Source organism: Cavia porcellus, unplaced genomic scaffold, assembly GCF_034190915.1.
Source record: "Cavia porcellus strain 051 isolate PalLab524CR breed Dunkin Hartley unplaced genomic scaffold, mCavPor4.1 scaffold_7, whole genome shotgun sequence".
Classification (NCBI taxonomy): Eukaryota; Metazoa; Chordata; class Mammalia; order Rodentia; family Caviidae; genus Cavia; species Cavia porcellus.
In genome coordinates this window covers 24,831,414-24,858,712 of record NW_026947490.1, presented here as the reverse complement: position 1 = coordinate 24,858,712, position 27,299 = coordinate 24,831,414, and the positions used below count along the sequence as shown (strand labels likewise).

The following is a 27,299-nucleotide window of genomic DNA, read 5'->3' as shown; positions in this document are numbered from 1 at the left end:
CGGAATCTGAGCAGCTGGGAACATGGCAGAGCCCAGCACAAGCCTTGTGTCCATGGCCTATATGTTTCTAGTGGTCAAAAATCACCCTCTCTTTAATCTTCATTCACCAGCCCCAGTTCTGTCCCACTCTCTGTCTTGGTCAAGACAGACACAGTCAGCTTCCCTTTTACACACTGTCCTGCTGATGCCCAAAGACGCCTCCTTCCTGCACCTCTCCCCAGAGTCTTTCCAGGTCCTTCAGCCACTCCTCAGGTGAAAATTCCTAAAAATAATTTCTGTCACTTTATCCAAGAGATGCAGAAAACATGACAAATTCAGACATGCACAAAGAGGGAGATAAAACTGACCCATCCTCCCACGAATCCATTCTGTTTTCTATTCAAATCCACAAATCTGTTCTGTTTTCTATTCAAATATGTTTGTTTGTTTTGAGACAGGGTCTTGCTTTATATTCCAGGCTGGCCTTGAACTTCCTATATAGTCTAGGCAATTTGAAGTGATCCTCCTGCCTCAGTCTCCTGAGTGCCACCACATCCAGTTTCTTTCTCTCTCTCTCTCTTTTTTTTTAATAGGTACGGGGAATTGACCTCATGACTGCACGTTTGCAAGGCAGGTGCTTCTGCCGCTGAGCTAAATTCCCAGCCCCTCTTTCTCTTTTTTTAAGAACTAGAGTTGTTCTGTTTTGTAGTAGGCTGCCTGTCTCTCATCCTTCATGTGATCAGGTGTTTCCCTACAGTTTTGAGAGGCATATGTCACAGACCACTTAAACCATAATGCAGTCATCCGTGGGTACTGTTTCTGGATATCAGGCCAGGCTGAGGTTTACAGGAAAAGTGATGTACATTCAGCTCCTTGTGGCCAGAGCTTTGGTGCATTTACAGTTAAGAACCCACAAGTAGAGCCGCCTGGTGAGTACAGGAGTTTACAGGGTCTGGATGGCACCTGCTCTTTCAGATCGCCCACTGTGTGCACCGCACCAGGCTCCAGCACAGTGTGCAGCCCTGCCCAAAGTGGTCACGCTGCCTAGAAGTGCTTCAGCCTGCCACCAAGTCTGTTCCTTGTCACACGGCATAAAACCGAGCGTAGGCCCGGCTCCCCCTTCTTGCCTTGCAGAGCTGCTGAAGCTGGAGGAGATTATGAGAACCTGGAGGCCTCTGCGGCAGCAGGGCTCTCGAAGTCCCCAGCTGTGGATGACCTCTGCTTCTTCTCTCCTGTTCAGATCAGGGGCCAGGCGCATTCAAGCTTCCCAGAGAGGCTGAGGAAGGAGGCAGGGCCACCACAGGCAGCGCGAGGAAAGGGAAGCGGCAGCACAACTCTCCCCAGAACGCACTTCTGGACTGCAGCCTGTGTGGGAAGGTGTTCAGCAGTGCCAGCTCCCTCAGCAAGCACTACCTGACGCACAGCCAGGAGCGGAAGCACATCTGCAAGATCTGCAGCAAGGCCTTCAAGCGGCAGGACCACCTGTATGTGGGCGGCAGGCAACTGCCGTCTCTCTTCCCGCCCAAGTCACCCCACTCTGTGCTCTGTTGGGTTTTTGGCTTCTTGTTTCCGAGATGTAAATCGCTGGGCTCAGGTGGACATGGACTCCATGCTCCTCACCTGGCCAGGTTCTGGTCCAGTTTGATTCACACCAGTGAGGAAATAAATCACTGCTTTGATCTTCTGCTTAGAAACATATAATGACCCCCGAGGTAGTTAATGATATCTTGTGGGAGTTTGGTTAACAGTAGAGAAATGGGGGCTGGGGATTTAGCTCAGTGACATAAGCGCCTGCCTTGCAAGCAGGCAGTCGTGAGTTCGATCCCTGGTACCGGTAAAAACGAAAAAGACAAAAAAAAAAAAAAAAAAAAAAAAATAGAGAAATGCTAAGTCCCTGGTAGATATCTGAGGACAAGTGATCTGCTGATGGGCGGGGCGGGGGGGGTGACTCGGAGTGCAGGTGACTCTGAGATGCCTGTTTCCAGGATATGGCAGTGGAACACTATCTGTTGCTACTTCCTTTCCTGCATCTTCTCTTTCTGCTCCTCCTCTTCTTCCTCTTCTTCTTTCTTCTTCCTTTGTTTTTGTTTTTGTCTTTTTGAGACAGGGTTTCACTGTGCAGATCAGGCTGGCTTTGAACTCAATTTGTAGCCCAGGCTGGTCTTGAACTCACACCATCCTCCTGCCTCAGCCTCCCGAATACTAGGATTACAGGCATGAGCCACCACGCCGGCTGTTCTTTTAAATTCTTGATTTTCATAAAGAAACTCAGAGTTAGGAGCAAAATTCCTTTGTTCCTAATGTCTTGGAACTGAAGAGCTGTCCATGCAGATACAGGGAAGGCAGGCTAGTTTTAGCCCAGAGATTTGCAAGTGCTTACAGTGTGAGGAACCTATCTCTTACCAGCATGACCCTGGAAAAGGAAGCCTTTCCTTCGCTCCTGTCACATGCTGGAAACAGCTAGAACTTAGGCCTTCCAGTTCCTTCTCTGTTGCTTCTCTTGAAGGAGGTCACGGGCCATCTTTTGGGAAAGGCTTCTATGGGTAAGGGCTCGCCCCAGGGCCACAGGCAAGGAGGACTGTCAGGGCCCCGGGCAGTGACCTCCTCATTTGTTCATGGTATGTTAGTGCAGACATCCGGATGAGGTAAGGTCCATACTTGCACAGTCACACTCGCAGGTGCCGTGGGCACACCTGGCTGTCTGGCTGTGGGAAGTCCACACTGATGTGGGCATCTGTGAATTGTTTTCTTGCTGTGATATTTCCAGGTCTCCACCTGCCCTTACTCTGGGAAGGCAAACCCCAAACTGGCATCTCCTGGATGTGTTCTGGAGAATGCTGTTTCTCAGGAACACCAGTGGGGGCCACTTCAGAGCTGCCTCTCCGCTTTCCCCCTCTTCCTTCCTCTCCTCTCTCCCCTCCCCCTCTTCCTCTTTTCCCTCCCCCTTGCCCTTCCCTCTCCCTTCTACTGAGCGCAGTTTCTGGGTTGTGTTATGGGTGCACTGAGGACCCTCATGGCCTCTTGGGTTCTGCAGTAGGAGGCGGGTCCCAGGCGCCCGCCCACTAGCCGACATCCTGTCTTATGTCTGACCCCAGGACCGGGCACATGCTCACCCACCAGAAGACCAAGCCCTTCGTGTGCATTGAGCAGGGCTGCAGCAAGAGCTACTGCGACTACCGCTCACTGCGCCGGCACTACGAGGTGCAGCACGGCCTGTGCATCCTGAAGGAGGCCCCCCAAGAAGACGATGCCTGTGGGGATACCCCATATGCCCCCGACACAGCTGGCCAGCCCCTGCCCAGTGGCCTACGGCCCCTGGGGCCCCCAGAAGCCAGGTCCCCTGGCTCTGTCCTGCCTAACCGAGACCTCCTGCGCTGTATCGTGAGCAGCCTTGTCCAGCAGAAAATCCCTTCGCCTGGCCCTGCCACAATGGGGCCTGCGGATGGTGAAGGGAGGAGCACGGCCTGTCCCTGCGCCACTTCGCCAGGGCCCTCCTCCTGTATTTCAGGAGCCCTGGGCATGGAGGCGCCTGAAGAGCCTAGGCCTCCGAAGCAGGAGCCGGCTGCAGATGCATTTACAGCCATCACTTCAGAGACAGCCGAGAGCACTGGCACTGATCCTCCGGAGTCCGAGCCCCCACTTCTCCAGCTCCCCTCCTCCCTGGAGGACTGGCCTGAGGGTGGCTCCCTGCCCACCTCCCTGCCTTCCTTCCGGGGTCAAAAGGTCCCTGTCAGTTCACAGCCATCCAGCCATAGCTTCCAGTGGCTCCGGAACCTACCCAGCTGCCCCAAGAGCAAAGGCAACAATGTGTTTGTGGTCCACAAGACACCTGGGGAGGGCTCTGAGTCCAGCCCAGGGCCCAGCAGCACCTCAGCTCCAGCGGAGCCTTTGCCCAGCTCGGGTGGCAGTCAGGACGCCCTGCCCTTCCTGCCCACACTCCCGAAGGCATCCAGTGAGGCCTCAGGCAACCCCAGACCTGATAGTGGGGATGAGGACAGCTGGGCTTCCAAGAAGAGTGAGTCCTTCCCATCAGAGGCCACACCCCTCTTCCGCCAGCTGTTCCTGAAGTCTCAGGAGTCCCTGGTGAGCCATGAACAGATGCAGGTGTTCCAGATGATCACTAAGTCCCAGCGGCTCTTCTCCCACACCCAGGTCACTGCCGCTGCCTCCTCACAGCCCTCAGGGCCCGAGGGCAAACAGACTGCCCTGAAGTCCCTGCAGGGGCCCTGGCCACAGCAGCCCAGAACCCTAGCACCTGCTGTGGACTCTCTGCAGGTGGGCCCCAGAAACACAGAGCCAGAGGGCTCCCCAGCACGCAGGAGAAAACCCACACCCATGGTACCCAGAGAAGCCTCCCCTAATGGCACCCGGCGAGGCGCAAAGGCAGCCCTGAAAGTGGCCTCTGCGCCACCCTCACTCAGCACATCATCTCCGGACCCCTCCCAAAACCCAGAGGTCTCTTCTTTGGCCAAGCAGCTTCGATCTTCCAAAGGGACCTTGGACCTAGGGAACATCTTTCCCACAGCAGGCCCAAGGCAGGCCCAGACAGGCAGCGATGAGCTGCCCAGCACCCAGCTGTCCGACAACAACACAGTCTCGGGGGCCACGAGAAGCGAGAAGGGTCCTGCCTGTACCCGAGGTGGAGGTTACAGGCTCTTCTCAGGCCACCCCAGAGCCCCGAGGTTTTCGGGCTTCCGGAAGGAGAAGGTGAAGATGGACGTGTGCTGTGCAGCTTCTCCGAGCCAGGTGGCCATGGCTTCTTTCTCATCAACTGGACCCGCTGCAGATCCTGCCCGGGATGCGAAGGCCAAGCTGACCATCTTCAGCAGGATCCAGGTATCTGCGCCAGAGTGTCCTTGGGTGTTTACTGCAGCATTTGTTAGCAGTACGAGGAAATGCAATCCAGAGAGACTGTGGCCCCTTCTATGCACAAACCAAAACCAAAACCAAACAAACCAGGACAAGCACAGTACAGAGTTGTCCAAAGCACTTTGTACATTTTGTTATCTCACTCAACTTTTTTTTGCTTGCTTTCTTTTGCTTCCCCTTCCCTTTTGGAGTTGCCACCTTGATTCTCCAGAGGACCTCCCTTGTCTGTTGCCACATGGAATGGCCATGTCTTTTCTGAGCACTGTGAGGAGGTGCACTGCAGGCTGCGCAGCACCAGATGTGAGCCTCATTCCTCTGTGCATGGTGCCCAGGAGGTCCTGGTCCAGAGCTGCGTCTCTTAGCAACAACAGCATCCTTCCCAACACAAAACAGCTGTCCCCCTACCCCCTTTACAGCTTTATCATCTGAACATCATATAATTCACCTTTCTTTTTTTTTTAATTTAATTTTGTTTGTTTGTTGAGACAGGGACTTGCTCTGTAGTTCAGGCTGGCCTCAAACTCATGTTATGCTTCTGCCTCAGCCTCCCAGGTGCTGGAATTACAGACCTTTACCACCACACCTGGTTTAATTCATTTTATTTTATTTTTTGAAATTTACCTTGTTTTTGTTTTTGTTTTGTTTTTTGGCTTTTTTTTTTTTTTTTTTTTTTTTTTTTTTTTTTTTTGTACCTTTCACTTGCCAGGCAGGCACTTGTGCTGTTGAGCTATATCCCTGGTCCTAATTCACCATTTTATTTATTTATTTATTTATTTTAATTCACCATTTTAAAGAGAGATACTGGGTAGCTTTTAGTGTGTTCCCGAGGTTGCATAATCATTACTAGTATTTACCAGAACAAGCTGCTCTCCACTGAGAGAAACACTGCCCTCTCTGTCGTCCCTAATCTTTGCCCCTGTAGACTTGTCTACGCAGGACATTTTGCATCAGTGGAATTGCACATTGCAGGCCTTCTGAGACTGACTCTTTCACTAAGTAGGGGTCTGGCTCAGCTTCTTTTTTTTTTTTTTTTTTTTTTTTTTTGGTACTGGGGATCAAACTTACAACCTTACACTTACCAGGGAGGCCCTTACGCCACTGAGCTAAATCCCTGGCCCTGGGCCTCAGCTTTTCACAGCCTAGCAAGATTCCATTAGATGGAAAAACAGGATTGTATTTCACTGCTCACTAACAGCTCTTTCCCACCTTTTAGCTTTTGTAACCAGTCTGCCGTTTTGTGCAGATACATGTTCTCATTTCTCTTGGGTGACACCTTGGAGTGGATGTGTCACAGCAAATGTTAGAGGAAGCACCAGACCGTGCTCCAGAGCCGCTATATTGTGTACCCCCTACTTCCCCACAGTGCACAGGGTGCCTAGTTTCTCTGCATCCTAGCTGGCACTTGTTACTGTCCTTTTTATCATGACTGTGGTCACACAAGTGGGTGCAAAGTTGTATCTACTTCCCTGATGGCTAATATTGTTGAGCACCCTTGTCTGTGCTTTTTTTGGCCCACTTTTTGTTTGTTTCTTTCTTTCCTTTTTTTTTTTTTTTTTTTTGTCTTTTTGAGACAGGGTCTCACTGTGCAGTTCAGGCTGGTCTTGAACCTGTAGTGATCCTTCCGCCTTGGCCTCCCAAATGCTGGGATTATAGGATTGCACCACCACATCTGGTTTTCTGGCTGTTTCTGAGCAATATTCATCAAGATGCTTTGCCCTAAGACTGAGTTAAGACTGTACTATCACTGAGTGGTAAGAGTTTTGTATATATTCTGGATGCAGGCCCTTATCGGACAAATGACGTGAAAATACTCTTTCCTGTTTAGGGCTGTCTTTCCATTTTATTTGTGATATTGTTTGGTGAGCAAGTTTTCAATCTGAATGAAGTCCAAGTTGTGTGTTTGCTTTGGTTCATCCCTAAGAAAGCATTGTCTAACCTCAGTCATGAAGATTCACTCCCATGCTGTCTTCTAAGGGCCTCTTAGCTGAACTGGGCCCTGTTTCCTCCTTCCTGCTGTGCTGCTCACAAGCATTTTCCTCACCAGGGTGGAAACATCTACCGGCTGCCCCACCCTGTGAAGGAAGAGAGTGTGGCAGGTGGATGGTAAGTTAAGAAGCCTCCTGCCCTGCCTGGCACTGCCCACAGGAGTCCTCTGTGGCTTCATGTGCTGTCTGGGGTGAGCAAGCTGGACATCTTGTCCTGAGGATGATTCTTGCCCCCCTAGAGAGTGTGGGTATGGCCTCTGTGGGGATGCTCAGTGAATTGGAGCTGAAAACGAATAATCAGTGGCCACAGAAAGAGCCCCATTCTCCTGTTCTTCCATCCTGCCTTGTCTCCCACAGTAACCAGCAAAGCGGGAGCCCCACAGACTGGACAGAGCCCAGGAGCACGTTCATCTGCAAGAACTGCAGCCAGATGTTTTATACCGAAAAAGGCCTGAGCAGCCACATGTGTTTCCACAGCGACCAGTGGCCGTCACCTCTGAATCAGGAGCAGCAGGTAAAGTAGTGGCTTCTGAGGTGACAGGGTTTGGCAGGCTTTAGGGGAGACAAGTGGTGTTGCAATCTCAGGTTGAAGATGGACCCTGGAGGAAGTGTGGGTGCAGCCCCACGTCCATGCCCGTGGCTCTGGCTCCCTGTCCCCCAGGAAGTGTGGCCAAGGTGGATGCTCACTTGCTGCTGCTTCCTGTGCTTTTCCCACCTGTTGCTGGAGCCATGGGAAAAGCCAGGTGGTCCAGGGAATCCCAACACTACACCTGCTTGGTTTACAGCTTCAGTCATACAACATTCACGATCCCTCTGGGTCAGCCCTACTGTTGGGCAATGCAGGGACACAGTGATGACCATGACAGCCCAGGCTCTGTCTCCTTGGGGCTTGCAGTCCAGTGGAACAGACAGACCCAGCCCAGGACAGTGACAGCCCAGAGTTTGCAGGGCTGTGGTGGGATGCTGAAGGACCAGCCCACTGGGGTCAGGAGGGGCTCCCTCAAGGAGGGGCTGTCCCAGCTGAGACCCACAGGGGGAGAAAGGCTGCAGGGAGGGGAGGGCTCTGGAGGTAAAGGAAGGTACTAAATGGGAGCCGCGGGTCTCAAGGGGCTTGTTTCTTTAGTCTGGCCTCGGGAGCCCCACTTGGAGAAGCCTGTGCTGGACTTGGGAATGGGGTGCCTGGTCCCGGAGCCTGCAAGTCTCATCAGTACCCCTGTGAACTGAGTACACTCATTTTCACCACTTGCCTGGTGCCCTATCTCCCACCATCCTCTGAGCCACCGTAGTGGCCTGCACAGCTCCTGGCTCCAGGCTGAAGGTGGCACCTGGCTGTCAGCTTGGCTTTGGCCTGGGTCTGGTTGGGCAGTTTAGGCCCAACTGTGGGCCTGCTTAGCCTTCTGTGCCCAGAGTTCAAGTGTGGCCTGCTGGTCATACATGCATCGTTTCCATGTCTTTATGGCCAGTTTTCCTTTACCCTGCTTGTACTGCCCTGAAGACAGTGTGGTAGCAGTGACTTCGGGTGACTGGTGTAATTCTGAGTGCTTTTCTTCTCCAGGGACAGGAGAAGGATGGAGAAGAGAGAGATGACAAGGACAGCAGCCTACACAGGAAACGGAAGAAGCGCCCCCAGTCCAGAGCCCTGTTCATCCCTCCTTTACCCTCTGCGTTTGGGGACCCTGGCTCTGGAGGGGGCCATCAGAGCTGCCTGCGCTCTCCTGTGCTCCTGGTGGACCACCTCCTGAAGGGCTTGTTTCAGTGCTCGCCTTACACGCCGCCACCCATGCTCAGCCCCATCCGGGAGGGCTCCGGGCTCTACTTCAACACGCTCTGCTCCAGGTCCCAGGCCGGGCCCCACCAGCTTGTCAGCTCCGTGCCGGGTGAGTGAGACCACGTACTTGCTCCTAGCTGCAGACCCATGTCACCCTCACGGCAGCTGGTCCAGCAACATGCGGCCTTAGGGACACCTGGCCTGGAGGTCTCAGTGCTGCTGAGAATACCCAGGACTGTGCTGGGATGAGTTGGGTTTTTGTTTTGTTTTGTTTTGTTTGTTTTGTTTTGTTTTTGGGTACTTAGAGTTTTACAGCCAGAAAGAAAGCAGATACCACTTAGCCTGACCACCCTATGCCGGCCCCTCTAGGTCATGTCTCTGACAGCTGTACTGAGGCGCGGCCCACAGAGCATGTAAACCCTTCATTTCAGGGATGTAGTGCTTTTGAGAACAGTCACAGGCCACGTGCCCACACAGTCTGACTAGAGCATCTGCTCCCTCCCCAGGAGAAGCCTGTGCCCACTGCTGGGCATCCCTCCTCCCCACACTCACCCTGTGCTCCATGCCCTGGCAGACACACCTCTGTGTCCTGTCTCCACGGACTTGCCTATTGTGATATTTCATAATAAGTGAAATTATACAGTAGACGGCCTTTTGTGCCTAGTTTACTCTTCTTAGGATAGTGCTTTCAGGTCTACCCATGTCATAGCCTGCGCCAGTGTCCTGTTCCTTTTTATGGCTGGATAATATTCCATCAGGTGGGTAGACCACGTCTTATTTATTTATCAGTTGATGGGCTTTTTTTTTTGGTACCAGAGATCAAACTCAGAACCTTGCACTTGCCAGACAGGTGCTTATGCCATTGAGCTGTATCCCTGGTGGTTGATGGGCATTTGAGTTTCCACATTTTAGGCATTATGAGTAATGCTGCCAAACAATTGTATACAACTTTGTGTGTGACTGGATGTTTCCACTTCTCTTGAGGGTGAAATGCTGGGTCCTGAGCTAACTCTATTTATCCATTTAAGGAGCTGCCAAACTTTTCTAAAATTTTTGCACCATTTTGGATTCCCACTGGCAGTGCATATGAGTTCTAGTATCTTTCATTCTTGCAAACACTCGTTACCATCTGTGTTTTTATTCTAACCATCCCTGTCGGTGAAGGTGGTATCTGAGTATGGTTTTGGCTTGCATTCCCCTAATGGCTGATGACACTGAGCACCATTCTGTGCTCTTCATGGCTGTGTACCTTTTTACATAAATCCGTGAAGCTCGATTTTTGTTTTGTCATCTGTGCTTCAGTGTTCAGTGTGAAATGTTGCCTGACTCAAGCTCATATGAGAAGCCTTATTCCTGTTTTCTCCTAAGAGTTTTATAATTTGTTTTTTGGCACCAGGGATTGAACTCATGACTTCACATCAACCACGCAGGCACTTGCACCTCTGAGCTAAATCCCCAGCCCAAGTTTTATAATTTTGACTTTTACATTTATTTATTTATTTATTGGGAGGGTCCTGGGGATGAAACTCACAACCTCACACTTGCCAACAGGAAGGCATTTGTGCCATTAAGCTGTATCCCCCAGCCCTTGACTCTTACATTTAGATCAGTTAATTTGTATGTAGTATGTGAGGTCCAGGTTCAGGTTCATTATTTTTTATGTGGTTATTCAATTTTATTAAGCACCATTTGTTAAAAAGACCGTTCCCATTGAACTGTCTTGGCACCTTTGTTGAAAATCAGTATACAAGGGTTTTTTGTTTTTGAATTGTCTTTTTGATTTGTATATTTATCCTTATGCCAGAACCACACTGTTTTGATCATTGTAGCTTTGTGCTAAGTTTTCAAATAGAAAATGTAAGTTTTCCAACCTTATGCATCTTTTTCAAGATTGTTTTAGCTGTTCTAGGTCTCTTGTGTTTCCATAGAATTTTAGGATCAACAATGGTTTTTTTTTTAATTTTTTTTTAACTTTTTATTGGTACCAGGGATCAAACTCACGACCGCCTGCTTGCAAGGCAGGTGCTTATGCCGCTGAGCTAAATCCCCAGCCCCCTCAACAATGGTTTTGATAGTTATTGTGTTTAACATTTTATCGATTGAGATTATTGCCATCCTAAATAATTTTAAGTCTTTCTATCCATGAACATGGGATGTCTTAATTTATTTAGATCTTGTTTCATTTATTTCCACATTAGTAGTTTTCAGTGTGTGTTTTAAAGTTCCTTTGTTATAGTTATACTTAAAGATTAATTCTTTTTTGAGTCTATTGTAAATGGAATTATTCCCTTAATTTCATTTTTAGAACGTTTTTGTTATTGTTCTCCTTTGCTCTTTTGAGACAGGGTTCACTATACGATTTAGAATGATCTTGAGCTCATTGCATAGCACAGACTGGCCCTGAATTTTAGGTGATCCTCCTGCCTCAGCCTTCTGAGTGTTGTGTTATGGGCGTGTGCCACCATGCCCAGCCTAGAATGTTTATTATTGGTGTGTAATGAACTCATTTAGTAGCTGCAGTAGTTGTTTTTTAATTAATTGCCTATGATATTCTTTTTTGTTGTTAGGGTTTGTTTGCTTGTTTGTTTTTGTCTTTTGAGACAGAGCCTCGCTATGCAGTTTAGTCTGGCCTCGAACTCATGGTGTTCTTCCTGCCTCAGCTTTCCAAGTGCTGGGATTCACTCCATGCCTGGCTGGATTTTCTATATACTAGATCATGTCTTCAGCAAATAGAGACACAAGTTGCATGTATCCATTTGAGGAAATTCCTCTCTCCTCCTGCTGTGTTTTTTTTTTTTAAATCATGAAAAAAAGGGTTGGATTCTTTGTCAAAATTTTTTTCTGCATTTATGGAGGTGATTGTATAGTTTTTGTTTTTTATTGACTTAATATGCCATTTATACTAATTGATTTATATTAAACCAATCAATTTTATGGATAAGTCCCACTTGGTCATGAGGTATTATACTTTTGCATATTATTAGAATTGATTTGCTAGTATTTTGGAGGGGTTAGATCTGTATTCATAAAAAGATTTGGTCTCCTGCTGTTTTGTGATATCCTTGGTTTGGCATAAGGATAGCACTGGCTTCATAGAGTGAATTTGAAGTATTCCCTCCTGTTTTGTAAAGGATTGGGTTAATCCCTTAACTGTGGGTTAAGGCTCATGGTGAAGCTGTCTGGGCTGGGATTTTTGTGTATTAGGAGGCAGGAGTGTGAGAAGTTTTAATAATTACTAATTTTATGTGTGGTTTTATTCAGTTGATGTACTTCTTTTTGAGTCTGTTTTGTGCCTTTCTAGGGATTTCTTCATTTTGTTTAGATTATCTTATCTGTTGGTATACATGTTCATTATATAGCATTCTCTTTTGATTATCTTATTTTTTTAAGACATTATGTAGTTCAGGCCAGGGATGTAGCTTAGTGGTTAAATCCGGCTGGTAAGCCTGGTAAGCTTACCCGCCTGGTAAGCCTGAGGTTGTGAGTTCAATCTCCAGAACACTTCCCCAACAAAAAAGACATCATGTAGTTCGTGCTGGCTGTAGTCTCAGTGTATAGCCCAGGGTGGCCTTGCTCTCACAGGGAGCCTTCTGTCTCAGTCTCTCCTCCCCCATTATAGGGGGTGCTGTAGTGTGCAGCACCATGCCTGGCATCACTGTATTTGTTATAATTGTTTCATTTCTGCTGGGTTGGTAGTGATACCAGCCTTCCATTTCACCACCTCTCACTTTCCTCCCTCTCCTTCTTATCTTTCTCTTCTTCCTTTCTCCCCTCTTCCTCCTTTTCGTCCTTCTTGTTCTTTATGTCTCTCTGTAAAAATTTTGTCAGTTTTATTGACCCTTTACATTTTTCTGGTTCCATTGATTTTTCTTTTTAGTCTCTATTTAATTGATTTCTTTCTCTTTTTTATTACATTTTTTTCTTGTTTTTTCTCATATTTTCTGGTTTCTTGAGATGAAAGTTTAGGTTATTGCCCTAAGAATTGCCTTTTTTTTTTAGTCTAGGCTGGCCTCATAGCAGTCCTCCTGCCTCAGCCTCTGGAGAGCTAGGCTTGCAGGCATGCACCACCACGCCCAGCTAAGCATTTTCTTCTTTTTAAGTGTAGACACAGTTTAAATCTCCCTTAGCCACATTTCTTAATTCTAATATGTTGTATTCTTGTTCTTTTTAGTATTTTCTTATTTCTCGTATGATTTGGCATATCAATTACTAGAATATAGTATTTAATTTCTACATATTTTCCTCTATTGATTTCTAATTTAGTTCTAACATGGGCAGAGAATATCCTGTGTTTGACTTGAGTCCTCTCAGATGTGTTGCTGTGTGCTTTCTGGTGCAGGACATGCTCTGTCCTAGAGAAGATCGCCTGTGCCCTCGGCGAGTGCGCACACCCTCCTGCAGTGGATGTGTCCTACAGGCCTCAGCTAGGTCTTCTTGCTTTCTAGTGTTGCGCAAGTCTTTTCTTTCTCAATTCCTCTTCTCCCTAGTTGTCCTAGGGAGACAATAATTATTTCATTATAAATTTATAATGAATATTGTTTTATGCAGTTGGTCTTTAAGAAAAGGAACGTATGGGGGCTGGGGATTTAGCCCCATTGGGGCTATTGGGGACAATAAGTATTGAAAGCATTATATTTTCAATTTATCATTATTCTTTTTAAATTTTTTTCCATGCTTGGACTTGAACCCAGAGTCTTGCTCTTGCTATGTGAGCTCTTTACCTCCGAGCTATATTGCCAGCTCTTGAATTCCTTATTTGGTTCTGCAATTCTGCAAGATTTTGCTTCATATATTTTGGGTTCTGTTCATAGGTGTATGTAATTTTCAGGTCTTCTTGATGGCTTGACCTTTTATTATGACAAAATATCTCTCTCAATATTTTTTGTTTTGAAATGTAATTTGTCTCATATTAGTATAGAATTCCATCTCTTTTATGGTTGTTGCTTATATGGTATATGTTTTTTCTTTCTTGCAATATGTGTGTCTTTGAAAATAAAGTGTATCTCCTATAGACAATGTTAATTGGGTCGTGTGTTCTTATTGCATCTGACAAACTGCCTTTTGACTAGGCTGTTTAATCAATTTACATTTAATGTTATTATATACATGGTTGAATTTACATCTAGCGTTTTGCTTTTCATTCTCTGTGTGTCTCATATCTTTATATCTTTTTCCCTTCTGCTCCTCCTTTGTTTTGCATTATTTAGTGTAACATGTTCATTCCACTAATTGCTTTTTTGGGGGAGGGGTGTGTACCAGGGATTGAACCGATGGCCTTGCCCTTGCCAGGCAAGCGCTTAAGCTGCTGAGTAAATCCCCAGCCCTACCACTAATTACTTTTTTTTTTTTTTTTTTTGGTCTTTTTCCTTTTTATCGGTACCAGGGATCGAACTCACAACTGCCTGCTTGCAAGGCAGGCGCTTATGCCGCTGAGTAAATTCCCAGCCCCACAACTAGTGATTTTTTACTGCTTATTTTTTTTGAAATTATGTATTATTTCTACCCTTTTTGTTTTTTTCTCTTTAAATAAAATTTCTTTTAAAACCAAAAGAAAATAAAAACAAAAAACAAAAAGCAGTATAATTGTATGTTCCTTTTCTTTTCTTTTTTTTTTTTTTTTTTTTTGTCTTTTTCCTTTTTATCGGTACTGGGGATCAAACTCACGACTGTCTGCTTGCAAGGCAGGCGCTTATGCCGCTGAGCTAAATCCCCAGCCCCCATATGTTCCTTTTCTTAAAGACCAACTGCATAAAACAATATTCATTATAAATTTATATAAAATTTAAAAATTATGATAAAATAACAATACAAAGGAATAAAGTTATATAGAAATAAAGAAACAACACTTGATAGTGATTCAGATCAATAGGAATAAATGAAGAAGTCCAGAGTTATTTGATGAAAATTAATATAACAAACTCTATAAATAATACTTGCTTTCTTTATTTTTGGTACTGGGTTTGAACTCAGGACCTCACACTTGCCAAGCAGGCACTTGTGCAACACTTGCTTTCTTTTATTCCCTCAGCTATTTTATAAGAAAAGTATATAAAGTAAGAATTATGATCATATATAATTGAGAGTATATATGATTACTGACCTATCTATCTACTATTAATAAAACAATAACAGCATCAAAAATGTATTATCTTTTTCATCCACTCTGTGGTTGATGGGCATCTTGGTTGTTTCCAAGATTTAGCTATTACAAATTGTGCTGCTATGAACATGGGTGCACATATATCACTGTGACATGACCTTTTCAGTTTTTCTGGGAAAATACCCAGGAGGGGAATAGCTGGGTTGAATGGAACTTCCAATTGTAGTCTTCTGAGGAATCTTCATACTGATTTCCATAGTGGCTGCACCAGTCTACACTGCCAACAACAGTGAAGAAGTGTTCCTCTTTCCCTGCAACCTCATCAACATTAGTTATCAGTTGATTTCTTTTCTTTTCTTTCTTTTTTTTTTTTTTGTCCTTTTTGAGACAGGGTCTTGCTATGCAGTTCAGGCTGACCTTGACTTTGTAGCCCAGGCTGTCTTGAACTCGCAATGATCCTCCCACCTCAGCCTCCCGAGTGCTAGAATTACAGGTATGAGCCACCACGCTGGCATCAGTTGATTTCTTGATGGCAGCCTTTCATTCTGGTATGAGGTAAAATCTCAATGCTGTTTTAATTTGAATTTCTTGAATGACCAGTGATGGTGAATATTGCTTCATGTATTTATTTGCTATTTGTATATCTTCATCTGAGAACTGTGTGTTCATCTCAGATGCCCATTTTTGGAAAGGGTCTTTGAATTTGGGGTGCTTTTTGTAATTACTTACACAATTACCTTTACTAGAACTCTTTATTTTTTGTATGTATATTCATATTACTACCTTACGTCTTTCATATTTTTCCTCAATCATATTTTATTGGTATATTTTAGATATACATAATCCTCACATTCATCATAGAGAATTCATACCTGTACATGACATGATTCTTTTTTCCTCATTCCCTGACCTTCCCTTCAACCCCTCCTCCCCTCCCTATTAACAAAAGCTTTGTTTCCATTTTTTTTTCTTTTTTTTTTTTTTTTGGTACTGGGGATCAAACTCAGGACCACAGGCTTGCAAGGCAGGTGCTTATACTGCTGAGCTAAATCCCTGGCCCTTTTCTTCACTTTTGTTTTTGGGTTTCTTTCCCCTCTCCCCCTCTTGTTCCCCTTCCTATTTAAACATTTCATTCATATTTCACAGTACCTAATACACATTTTGGTCCTTATTTATATTTTTGATTTCTCACACCAGAGAAACAATGCAGTATTTACACACCTGTCCAATTTGTTCCACTTAAGAATATGGTCTTAAGTGGGGATTTAAGGGCTGGGGATTTAGCTCAGCGGCATAAGCACCTGCCTTCAAACAGGCAGTCATGAGTTCGATCCCTGGTACCAATAAAAAGGAAAAAGACAAAAAAAAAAAAAAGAATATGGTCTCAGAGGGGCTGGGGATTTAGCTCAGCGGCATAAGCACCTGTTTTGCAAGCCTGCAGGAGTGCGTTCGATCCCCAGTACCAGAAAAAATAAAAAAAAGAATATGGTCTCAGCCAGGTGTGATGCCTCATGCCTGTAATCCCAGCACGCGGGAGACTGAGGCAGGAGGATTGTTTTCGAGTTCCAGACCAGCCTAGGCTACAAAGTGAGTTCAAGGCCAGTCTAAACTACATACTGAGACCCTGTCTCAAAAAAACCAAAAAAAGAATATGGTCTCAAGGAGCATCCATTTACCAAGGAATCTATTCTTCTTTATGGCAGAGTTATATTTTAAAAAATATCTTCTTTATCCATTCATCTGTTGATGGACATTTAGTACTTTTATTTTTAAAATGAGTTACCCATATTGTACATAAAATATCCTTTTAAAATATATAATTCAGTCATTCTCAGGGATCGAACTCCTGACCTTGCACTTACCAGGCAGGCACTTAAGCCACTGAGCTAAACCCCCGGCCCAATTCAGTCATTCTTTTTTTTTTTTTCTTGTCTTTTTCATTTTTATCAGTACCAGGGATCAAACTCACGACTACACACTTGCAAGGAAGGCATTTATGCCGCTGAACTAAATCCCCAGCCCCCAATTCAGTCATTCTTAATGTATTACCCTGAGCTGTATAACATCACCACAATGAATTTTCAGACATTTTCATCAACCCACAGTGAAACTCCATGCTTGCCAGTCATGCCTGTCCTGCCCTCTTGCCCAGCCTTTGGCAGTCCCCATCTCCTGCCCATCTTTAAAGATCAGGCTGCTCTGCGTGATTCGTGTAAATGGAGTCATATAATGCATGGCTCTTTGTGTCTGGCTTCTTTCACTCAGTACCATGGTTTTAGATCTCTCCTCTATTGCACTGTTTTTCTGTGTTTTTCTTCCCTGTGGCTGAATAATATTCCACATATGCTTCTTGTAAGCCAAGTTTGCTAGCAACAAATTTTCTTAAATTTTAAAAGTATGGGAATGTTTTTATTTGACCTTCGTTTTTTAAAGGTAACTGCTGGATGTAAGACTTGGTTAACATTTTTTAGTGTGTTGAGAATGTTACCACTCTGTCTCTGAAATGATGTTACCATCATTTCTGGTGAGAAGTCAGTTGTTCGTCTTATCTGGGGTCTCCTACATGATGAGGCTTTTGTTTTTGTTTTTGTTTTTGTTTTCACATTTTGCTTTTGACTTTTTGTTTTGTTTGTTTTTGGTACTGAGAACTGAACCTAGGACCCTTTGCTTGCCAGACTGGTGCTTGTGCCACTGAGGTATATCCCCAGCCTGCTTTTGATGTTTTTACCTTTGATTTTCAACATCTTTCCTGGATAGATTTTTGTGTATGTGTTTCTTATGTGGGGTTCATAGAGCTTCTTAGATTTTATGTTGTTTTTCATCAAATTTGGGAAATTTTCAGCTATTAATTCTTTATATATTTTTCTGTCCTTTGACCTCCCCATCTAGTACTCTCATTATATGTGTTTACTATACATAACGGTTTCCCACATTTCTCTGAGGCTTTCTTTACTTTTTTTGTTTGTTATTTTGTTTCATTTTTTGAGACAGGGTCTCACTATGCTCTTCATGCTGGTCTTGGATTCACTATGTAGCCCAAGCTGGCCTCAAACTCACAGCAGTCCTCCTGCCTCAGCCTCCCAAGTACTGAGCCTAAAGCCATGCATCACCACACCTGGCTCACTTACCATTTTAATGCTATGTGTGATTTTCATCTATTAGTTTACTGTTTGCTAAGTACCTTTCTCTGCCTTTTCAGAAATCCTTCCACTTCCCAAAAGACCTTAAAGGTCTGTTTTCAGCTGTGTCCACAAAGGCAGACAGGGCCACTGTAGGTCATATCCAGTCAGTCTTCTTGAGGCTTTTCACTGTGTTTTCTAGATCAAGTGGATGGCTCTTTTAACATCTGTGTGGTGAAGGACGATTCTAAGATCAGCATTGAACCGTGAGTTGGAACACACTTAGAACCTGTGAATGAGGTTGCTTTTACCCCTTGGGGTTCCAGTATCAGTTTTTCCCAGGGGCTCCTTCTTCATGGGGAGGGCAGGTCTAGCTGCAGAGGCTCCCTGGGAAGAAGCAGTGGATGTCTTTAGATATATGTTGCAGTATTTCTTCTGTTGAGACAGGTTGTTGGGTACATGGGGCAGACGCCTTGTATCTTGGTACTCTAGGCAGAATTGCTGATGGCACAGTGGAAGACGTGAGATATCTGTGGAATGTAGCTGGGTAGTTGTGGCAGGGTGGCAGCACGTACCTCCCCGTCTTAGAGAGGTACCTCAGGCGGGCAATCTGGCCATGGAGAGGACCAGAGGAAGAAGGAAGTATCCTGGAGAGCTTTCCGGAAGGCCCAGTACTTATCAGGGTGATGAGTAGCTGCTGTGTGAGAGATAGCAGTGGGTTTCCACAGAGCAGGCCATGGCTGACAGAATGTGGCACACCTCCGTTCCGTTTTCTGTCTTAGTCACCTTCGCGTGTCGTGTTTCAGACACATCAACATAGGAAGCCGCTTTCAGGCTGAGATCCCGGAGCTGCAGGAAAGGTCGTTGGCCAGAGCTGATGAGCACGTGGCCTCTCTGGTCTGGAAGCCGTGGGGAGATGTGATGACCAACCCGGAGACACAGGACAGAGGTGGCCGTGGCTCTAGGGCCCAGTTCTCAAGGCCTCTCCTTCCCCCACCAGCTCCAGGGAGTCTGTCCCTTTGGCTTCCTCCTGTCCCTGGGGATGGGGAGTGAGCGGGCTGGCTTCTGTCTTGCGTTCTCCTGCCCACCTCACCCACGGCAGCTGGCCAGGCCTTCCAGAGCCAGTGTGGGGCAGGGTCTCGACTCTTCCCCTCAGTCTGTGCTGTGGGAGACGTGCAGAGGGGAGATGACGAGGAGCCTCCCATGCGGCCCGGCCTCCTCAGCACCCACTGACTTCTTTGCGTGTCTTTTTCCCCACATTCACTCCTGCCACTCTCTCGCCGCCCCTGCGAACCACAGTGACGGAACTCTGCAACGTGGCCTGCTCCAGCGTGATGCCGGGAGGGGGCACCAACCTGGAGCTCGCCCTGCACTGCCTGCACGAAGCCCAGGGCAGTGTTCAGGTGAGGCAGCAGCTGTGCCTTGCTCCGCAGGGGCCGGGTCGTAGGCACATGATGTGCCACGGGCTACTAAGGACAGCTAAGGACAGTTAAGGAAGGCCACCCATCCCTCTGCAGTGGCTCTGAGATGCCTGGGGTTCTTTTTAACTGAAATTGGGGGCCTCACCCATTGGTTACTGATCCTGAGAGGGCTCAGGGCCCCAGAGGGGAGCTCAACAGGCCCCACTCTGACTCTCCCAAGCCTATTTACCAAACTTCGTCCTCCGATGAAAAGGCCACATAAAAATCTCTGTCATAACCTAAATGCCATTACCTGCACCATGCACCCTCCTCAGAGTTCGGAGAGTTAGAAAAGTCCAGCTGTGACAGCAGGAGCAGAGGAGTCATGTTGTCTGTATTGACTCTGTCGGGTTAGGCTACCAGCTTGTTCCAGGAAGCTGAGAGCCAGTGCCCAGCACACAGTGGGTCCTCAGCACAGACAGTGATGCCCACAGGGCACCTGCTGTAGCACGCAGATGGGAGGGCGCGTGTGGCTCAGAGTGGTGTGGTGCTCTGTTGTCGCTGTCTTAATGGCTTCATGCTTGTTCAACAAGAAGTCCCTGGATTTATTTGGTACTGGACCCCAAAGATTACATGTGTGGTCCTTAGTAGTTTTTGGTTTTTTGTTTTTGGTCCTCAGTAGTTTGCAGTGGGGGTTGAGACAAAATCTCTGCCTTCATGGGGTTTCTATTTGAGGAGGCTCAAAACAGGAAATATGTTTTTCAATTTATTAGCTAAGCCAGGCATGGTGGAGCACACTTGTAATCCCTGCATTCAGAAGGCTGAAGCAGGAGGATCACTGTGAGTCTGAGGCCAGCCTGGGCTACAAAGTGAGTTCAAGGCTAGCCTTCACTACATAGCAAGACCCTGTCTCAAAAAGATCAAAAAATTTAAAAAATTTAATAATAAAAACTTAGCTAACAATGAGTGCTGTGGAAAAAGTAAAATGGAGTGCCGAGCTAGAGTGCTTCTCCAAGCCCCAGTTCCCAATTCAATGAGGATCTTGTGCCAGGATAAATGAATATACAGTTTCATCCAGGATGTCATCTCTCCAGGGAGGGATAACAGCTTCCCTCAGAAGGGTGCTTACTGGTGCTGTCCCCAGTCCCAGCCAGGCCATTGGCCCTGGCAACGACCCCTTGAGTGGCCCTGGGATCAGAACTTTAGGCTGACTGTTTTTCAAATGAATGAAAGGACGGAGGTGACCCTGTGCCTCACTGCCCCCACCTGCGGGTGGCCTCACCTGTCCCTTCCAGGTGGCCCTGGAGACGCTCCTACTCCGAGGAGCCCGGAAGCCGCACACCCACCCACTGGCCGACTATCGCTACACAGGTGACTGCACAGAGGCTTCGAGGACTCCTGGGCTTGGCTTGAGCCCCTCCCACAAGACCGGTTGATGAGGGCTCCACCTCTGCCTCCTGGAGTCCCCTTCAGGCCGGCCCTGCCTTTGTGGAAGGACTTGTCCTTCCAGGGTCAGCCGCAGGCACTGCTTTCTGCCGTCCCTCCTCCAGCAGTTCCCTGGGACTCTGTTCAGCCAGGAGACAGCGAGTTGCAGTCCCCTTGGGTTCTGCAGCCGTTTCCCATCCCTGGAGTGAGCCGTGGGAGCCTGGGTGGCCACATCTGGTTTATTTTTGGTGCCAGGAATTGAACTCGGGGCCTTGCGTGTGCCAGGCAGGTGCTGTGCCGCAGCCACATTTTACAGCAGGGCTTTTGTGAAGCTAGGAGGAGGCTGGCACTTAGCAATGGCAGCTTTCACAAGGAAGGTGGTCTGTGTTTCAGTGGTGCCTGTGGTCCTGCAAGGAACAAAGTCCTCCTCTTGTCTGTTTTTTGTTTGTTTGGTTTGGTTTTTTGTTGCTATTTTTTTTTGGTACTAGAAACTGAACTCAGGACTTTGTGCTTGCCAGGCAGGTGCTTATGTCGCTGAGCTAGATCCCCGGCCTTGGCTGTGTTCTTTGACAGGTTCAGACATCTGGACACCCATGGAGAAGCGGCTCTTTAAGAAAGCGTTCTGTGCCCACAAAAAGGATTTCTACTTGATACACAAAATGGTAAGGCAGCGAGGGCAGGGGCAGCTGGGCACAGTCACGCAACTTCTACAGAGGAGTGCCCCGTCCTCCCCACCTGTGCCACACCCCACCCAGACTGTCCGCAGTCATCGTCTCTGGGGGCCACACGTAGGACAGGATTCCGGACACCTGTGTGCTCCACACACAGTCACCCTCGCCCCTGCCACCCCCCACTTCTGACCGAGCTGCTCTGACAACTCCCTGGAGAGCGCTTACAGGCCTTTCCTGTGTGCCCAGATGTTCACACATGTATTCATGTACTTCAAAAGCATGAGCTCACACTGGCTGTAAGATTTTGCTGCTTTTATATCTTCCTTTTTAAACTCGAGGTACATGAAACTGCACATAATCAGTGTATAGGACTTGGTAAGTTTTGACATAGTCACATACCTGAGGAAGCTTCGCCATAACCAGAGAACCAACAGATCTGTGACCCTCAGTTTCCTTCTGCTGCTGGCACCCACCACCCATGCTGCTTCCTCTCTCTAAACCCAGTTGCACTTCCTAGAGCCTTACATCAATGGAGCAGCCACAGGGCATGTGCTCTGCTTTGTCTGGCTTCCTGCACTTCACATAGTTGAAGTTTACCCTTGTTACACATATTAGCGACCCACCCCTTTTTACTGCTGAATAGTATTCCATGGTATAGATTTACCACAGTTGGGTTAATCCTTCACTAATTGATAGTCATTCAAATAATTTCCAATTCAAGGCAATTAAAAAGCAGCTATGAAGCTGGCCATGGTGGCACACACTTGTAATCCCAGCATTCAGCAGGCTGAGGCAGGAGGACTGCTATGTGTTTGAGGCGAGCCTGGGCTACATAGTAAATTTAAGGCCAGCCTGGACTATACAGAAAAACCCTGTCCCAAGAAACTAAAAAAAAAAAAAAAAAAAAAAAAAAAAAAAAGAAGAAGAAGAAGAAGAAGAAAAAGAAGAAGTTGTGAGCATTCATGTGTGAGTCCACTTTCAGAGTTCACTGTGCTTTGGCAACTGATAACCAGTGTCTTGCCCACCATTTTTTGCCTCATATGAGCAGCTGAACCCAGGGCCTTTACTCCAAGCTACAAGCCAGCCCTTTTGTAAATATATTTTTTATTTTGAGGCAGGGTCCTACTAAATTGACAAATTTCCTAGGCTGGGCTTATTTTTTGTTGTTGTTTGTTTTTGCTACCTGGGATCAAACTCTCGACCTTGTGCTTGCCAGGCAGGGGCTTATGCCGCTGAACTAGGCTGGGCTTGAATTTGGTATTGTCCTGCTTAAGCCCTCCACAGTAGAGGGATCACAGCCTGTGCCACATAGCTGGCCTGAGGCCTTCAGCTTTATTTAGTCCCTGCTGGGAAACTCGGGCTGCTGGGCTGCTGGTGTGGGGTCTTGGGGTCGGGGTGAGCATCGAGTGTCTCTTGGTAGGGAAGAACTCCGGGGCTGGGGCTGCTGCTCTCATGTGCCGGGTTAAGGTTGGTGACTGCCGTCGCTTCACCTTGGATGCCCCTCCACCTGGAAGGACACTGTGGCCCTGCCTCTAGCCAGGGGAGCAGAGGTGTCTCCACAGGCCCTGGGCAGGATCAGCCTGCGGGCCGCAAGGCGCTGCCTACAGTCTGCTTCTGTTTTCTTCCACTAGATCCAGACAAAGACAGTGGCACAATGTGTTGAGTATTACTATGTCTGGAAAAAAATGATCAAGTTTGACTGTGGCCGAGCCCCAGGGCTAGAAAAGAGGGTCAAGAGAGAGCTGGATGAAGTGGAAAGGACAGAAGAAAAGGTAGAGGCCCTAGAGGAAGAGGTCTGGTGGTACCTCTGCTCTGTCCACTGTGGTCCCAGCCGGAGAAGAGAAAGGGGTCCTGAGGGAAGCTCTTGCTACTGACCCGCCTCTGCCTTTCGAGGCCGCCCATGTGTTGTTTCTGCCCCTCTGCAGGTCACTTGCAGCCCTCAGGAGAGACCCAGCCACAGCCCAACCCCTGAGTTAAAGATAAAGACCAAGAGTTACAGGAGAGAGTCCATCCTCAACTCCAGCCCAAGTGTGGGCCCCAAGCGGACCCCTGAGCCACCAGGGAGTGTGGAGAGCCAGGGCGTTTTTCCGTGCAGAGAGTGCGAGAGGTACCTGGCTCATCCCTAGGGTGCTGTACCACCCTGGCCTCTCCCCCGACCCTGACCCCTACTTCTCTGGCATCTCCTCAGGGTGTTTGACAAGATCAAGAGCCGCAATGCTCACATGAAGCGACACCGCCTGCAGGAGCACTCGGAGCCTGTCCTCAGGGTGAAGTGGCCAGCAAAGCCCTTCCCACTGAAGGAGGAAGAAGAGGAGGAGGAGGAGGAGCTGGGTGCTGACATTAGCCCCCTGCAGTGGTGACTCCCTGTGGGCAGCTGGTCTGGACAGGACCTGTAGCACTGCTCTGCCTCCCTGGACCTCTCCACACTTCCTATCTACTATTGGCCAGTTTCCCTAGCAAACTTGTGGTTACTTAGCCACAAACAGGCAGAGGACCCCTCATCAGTCAGCTGCTGAGTCCCTGATAGGTGGGGCCAGATGTTCTATTCCCTTGAGGTTAAGAGTCTCTCCCTGTGAGCCTCGGCATGGATTCTTAACTTGGTTAATTACGGCCAGGATGCAGAGAACCAGTGGGGAGATGCCCCGAGACCTCCAGCATCTGGGGCCCTGCCTCCAGGAAGGGCGTCTGCTTTCTGGATCCAGTCCCCATCCCTTGAGGACTTGTACATTGTTAGGTGTGTTTTTGTACGTGTCTGTGTGAAAACCTTATTAAATTGGGTTCTTGAGCAGCTGCCTTTTCAATTCCCAGCCTGTGGATCCTGCAGAGATTCTGAGCCACAGCCACCTGCCAGGCCAGGAAGTGAGGCTGCTGCCTGCCCCAGAGGGCGTGGCCACCTGGCATTCAGTCAGCACACATTCATTTAGCGCCTGCTGTGTACCAGGTAGACAGTTCCCTCCCCACACATCAGGGAGCAGTGAAGCAGGAGGGGCAAAGCCCTTTCCTCACAGTGCTTTTTTTTAGGAGCAGGAATATGCTAATAAACGTGCAAAGTGATTTTAGATTGTGACGAGGTGTGCTTTCAGACATCTTAACGGAAGATTCAGGATAGGCTTGAGTCAACAGGACATCAGAGCTCAGCCCCGAAGTGAAGGACCCCTGCAGGAGCTGGCAGGGTACCCAGGCTGCCACTGAGGCAAGAACAGCACCTGCACACAGCCCTAGCCTGCAGAGGGGAAGGAAGAGCGCGGCTGCCTCTCCTGTCCTCCTTTTGAAGAGTCAGGGAGACCTGCAGCAGCCCCTAGCAATTGTCCCTTCGGTCTCATCAGTCAGGATGGCAGTCTGAGCTCGGCTCTACACTGTCCCAGCAGTGGGAAGGAAACAGCCAGTTGTCCTGACCCTTCAAGATTGATCTCTAGGGCAGAGGAAAACTAGTATGTCCCTTCAAGTTTGTTGCTCCCTGAGCAAAGCTGGGATCCCTTCAGCCAGGAAGAGAGGAAACAGCAGCAGTGGCCATTGAGTAGGGAAGACCACTGTGTTGGCTACAAACACAATGAAGACAATAAAAAGGGCCAAGTCCTAGTGAGCAAGAGGTGATGGAGGTTAGGGGGGCAGCCAGGGGAGGGCGGGATCTGGCCCAGCAAAACACAGACCACTGTGGGAAACTAGCAGGAAAGTGACTGCTGCAGTGCAGAGGCTGCAGGCGACAGGGTCAGAAGCCCAGAGAATAGCTAGGAAGGCCCATGGTGAGATGACGGTGGCCTGGTCTGGGGCAGCAGCACAGGCCAAAAGCACGGGGCTTCAGGATATGTTTTCGAAGCAGAATCCACAGGCCTGTTCATGGTTACACAGCGAGTAGGTGGGGTGGAAAGGAAAAGCCCAAGGCTGCCATGCAAGATTTGGGACCTGAGCAACTGTGGCAATGCTGTTAACTCGGACAATAGGAGAGGGCTGACCGTATCGCAGCAGCACGGCGCATACACCGGTGTGCGCTGGGTTCTGAGGGCCTGGCAGGGCGAGTGGAGCGGACAGCAGTGGCAGGCGGTCACACAGACTGGCCTCACTTCAGTTAAATTAAGGTTTTGGAGGGAGAGAAGCAGAGGTAGCCATTTGAAACAGTGGAACACTCTGGTTAAGGAAAAGAACTCAGGAGTCTTAGGCACCTAGTTTGTGCCCTGGCCTCTCTTCCATCATTGTGACCCAGGGCAAGTCGATTCCCTGTTTGAACCTCAGTTTTCTCAATCTGTAAAATGGGAAGGAGAATGACTCCCTTGGCGTATCTGTCAAATAAGAAAACATAAATTAAGTCCTAGGGGGCCCGGGGATTTAGCTCAGTGGCATAAGCGCCTGCCTGGCAAGCGCAAGGTCATGAGTTCGATCTCCCGTACCGCCAAAAAAAAAAAAAAAAATTAAGTCCTGGGCAGAAGTATGGCCGGAACACTACTACATAAGAAGCACTAGATTGCTGCTTCCAGCTGCTGTTTGGGTCCCACCCAAATGGCTGAACTTTGGAAATGGAAATGAGGCTGGGTTAAAGGTTAGGGGTATACTAATTACCCACTGCTGCATAACAAATTACCCTCAAAGTTAACAGGTCAAAACAAAGGGAAGCTTTTATGGTGATGCCCTTTTGACAGGCCCAGAACTGAAAGTGCTTGTGGTAACCCAGTCTCCCCCACCTGCCCGTAGTTAGAGCGCAGTCACAACCACAAGTGGTAGCTCAGGGCCATCTCTAATGTAAGATGAGAGGTGGACTAAGGTTTCTGCAGGGTAACCCTGCTCAGCCAATACCCACCTCAGATGACACCATTTTCTTAAACAGTGGGCCTGATTATGTGGTTACTAATCATGTGGGGCTCTGTAAAAAAAAAAAAAAGACATACAGATTCTGGTCCCCTGCTACATAATCAGCCATTGGAACTGTTGAGGGTAGGGCCCTGGGACCTGATTTTATGTAAAGAAGTCTTTAAGAATAATTTTAAGATTTACAGAAAATTTGCAAATACAGTACCAAAAAAATCCCATGGACAGTGCACCTTGTTTGTTCCTATCATTAACATCTTGCATTAGCATGGCACGTTTGTTACAATTCACAAACACTATTATTAACTAAAGCCCATGAGTTACTCAGATTTTCTTTAGTTTTAGCTAGTTTCCTTCTATATCAGACCCCACTACCACATTGCTTTTAGTAGTCATGCCCCCTCAGGCTCATATTGCTGTTTCTCAGATTTCCCTTTATTTCATGACTTGATTGATTTGTTTTTGTTTTTGCTTTTTGGCTTTTTGAGGCAGCATCTTGCTATGCAGTTCAGACAGGCCTTGAGCTCACTTTGTAACCCTGGCTGGTCTTGAACTTGCAACAATCCTCCTGCCTCAGCCTCCTGAATGCTGGGTTTACAGGCATGAGCCACCATGACTGGCTGACTTGACTGATTTGAAGAGAACTGGTCGAGTATTTTGGAGAATATGCTTCAACTGAGATTTACCTGTTTTTCTCATGATTACACTGGGAAGAAGACACAGAAGTATCATTTTGGTCAGTTAAGGTTACATGCTATCAACATGATTTATCATTGATTTGTTTATGTCACTAGTCCAGGCCTGGTTTAAACTCACTGTGGAACCCAGGCTAGTCTTGAACTGATGGAGAGCCTCCTGCCTTTACCTCACCTCCCAATGCTGAAGTTACAGCCTTGTGCCCCAATATCTGGTTGATTCATTGTAGATATTAACCTCAGTTGGCTGGCTGGCAATGTTTGTCAGTCACCCCACTCCCGTAAACAAAGAAGCTTCCCATCCTCCTCCCATATTGCACTTTTTGGAAGGAAGTCACTATACATGCCACACTTAAAGAATGAGGAGTGCTGGTCACTGTGGCACATGCCTGTACCCCCAAATACTTGGAAGGCTGAAACAGGAGAAAAGGAAGTTTTGAGGCCAGCCTAAGAAATGTAGAGGCCCTGTCTCAAAATCTAAACATGAA

The 27,299-nt window shown here is 47.5% G+C and overlaps 1 protein-coding gene across 2 annotated transcripts in view; it reads left to right on the top strand.

Moving 5' to 3' along the window:
• Positions 1–24,373, top strand: part of Znf541 (zinc finger protein 541) — a 50,774-nt gene extending 26,401 nt beyond the window's left edge. The window contains exons 3-15 of one of the 2 annotated variants that reach the window (XM_023562844.2): positions 1,220–1,463; positions 3,075–4,815; positions 6,893–6,951; positions 7,191–7,347; positions 8,389–8,710; positions 18,023–18,086; positions 18,627–18,769; positions 19,120–19,223; positions 20,516–20,591; positions 21,219–21,307; positions 22,948–23,088; positions 23,242–23,423; positions 23,505–24,373. In XM_023562844.2, coding sequence (XP_023418612.2) covers positions 1,220–1,463; positions 3,075–4,815; positions 6,893–6,951; positions 7,191–7,347; positions 8,389–8,710; positions 18,023–18,086; positions 18,627–18,769; positions 19,120–19,223; positions 20,516–20,591; positions 21,219–21,307; positions 22,948–23,088; positions 23,242–23,423; positions 23,505–23,676 — 3,494 coding nt within the window. In that variant the 3' untranslated portion in view covers positions 23,677–24,373. The remainder of the gene's footprint in view (positions 1–1,219; positions 1,464–3,074; positions 4,816–6,892; positions 6,952–7,190; positions 7,348–8,388; positions 8,711–18,022; positions 18,087–18,626; positions 18,770–19,119; positions 19,224–20,515; positions 20,592–21,218; positions 21,308–22,947; positions 23,089–23,241; positions 23,424–23,504) is intronic. The other variant, XM_063252990.1, reaches the window with a different exon arrangement.
• Positions 24,374–27,299: the final 2,926 nt, after the last annotated feature.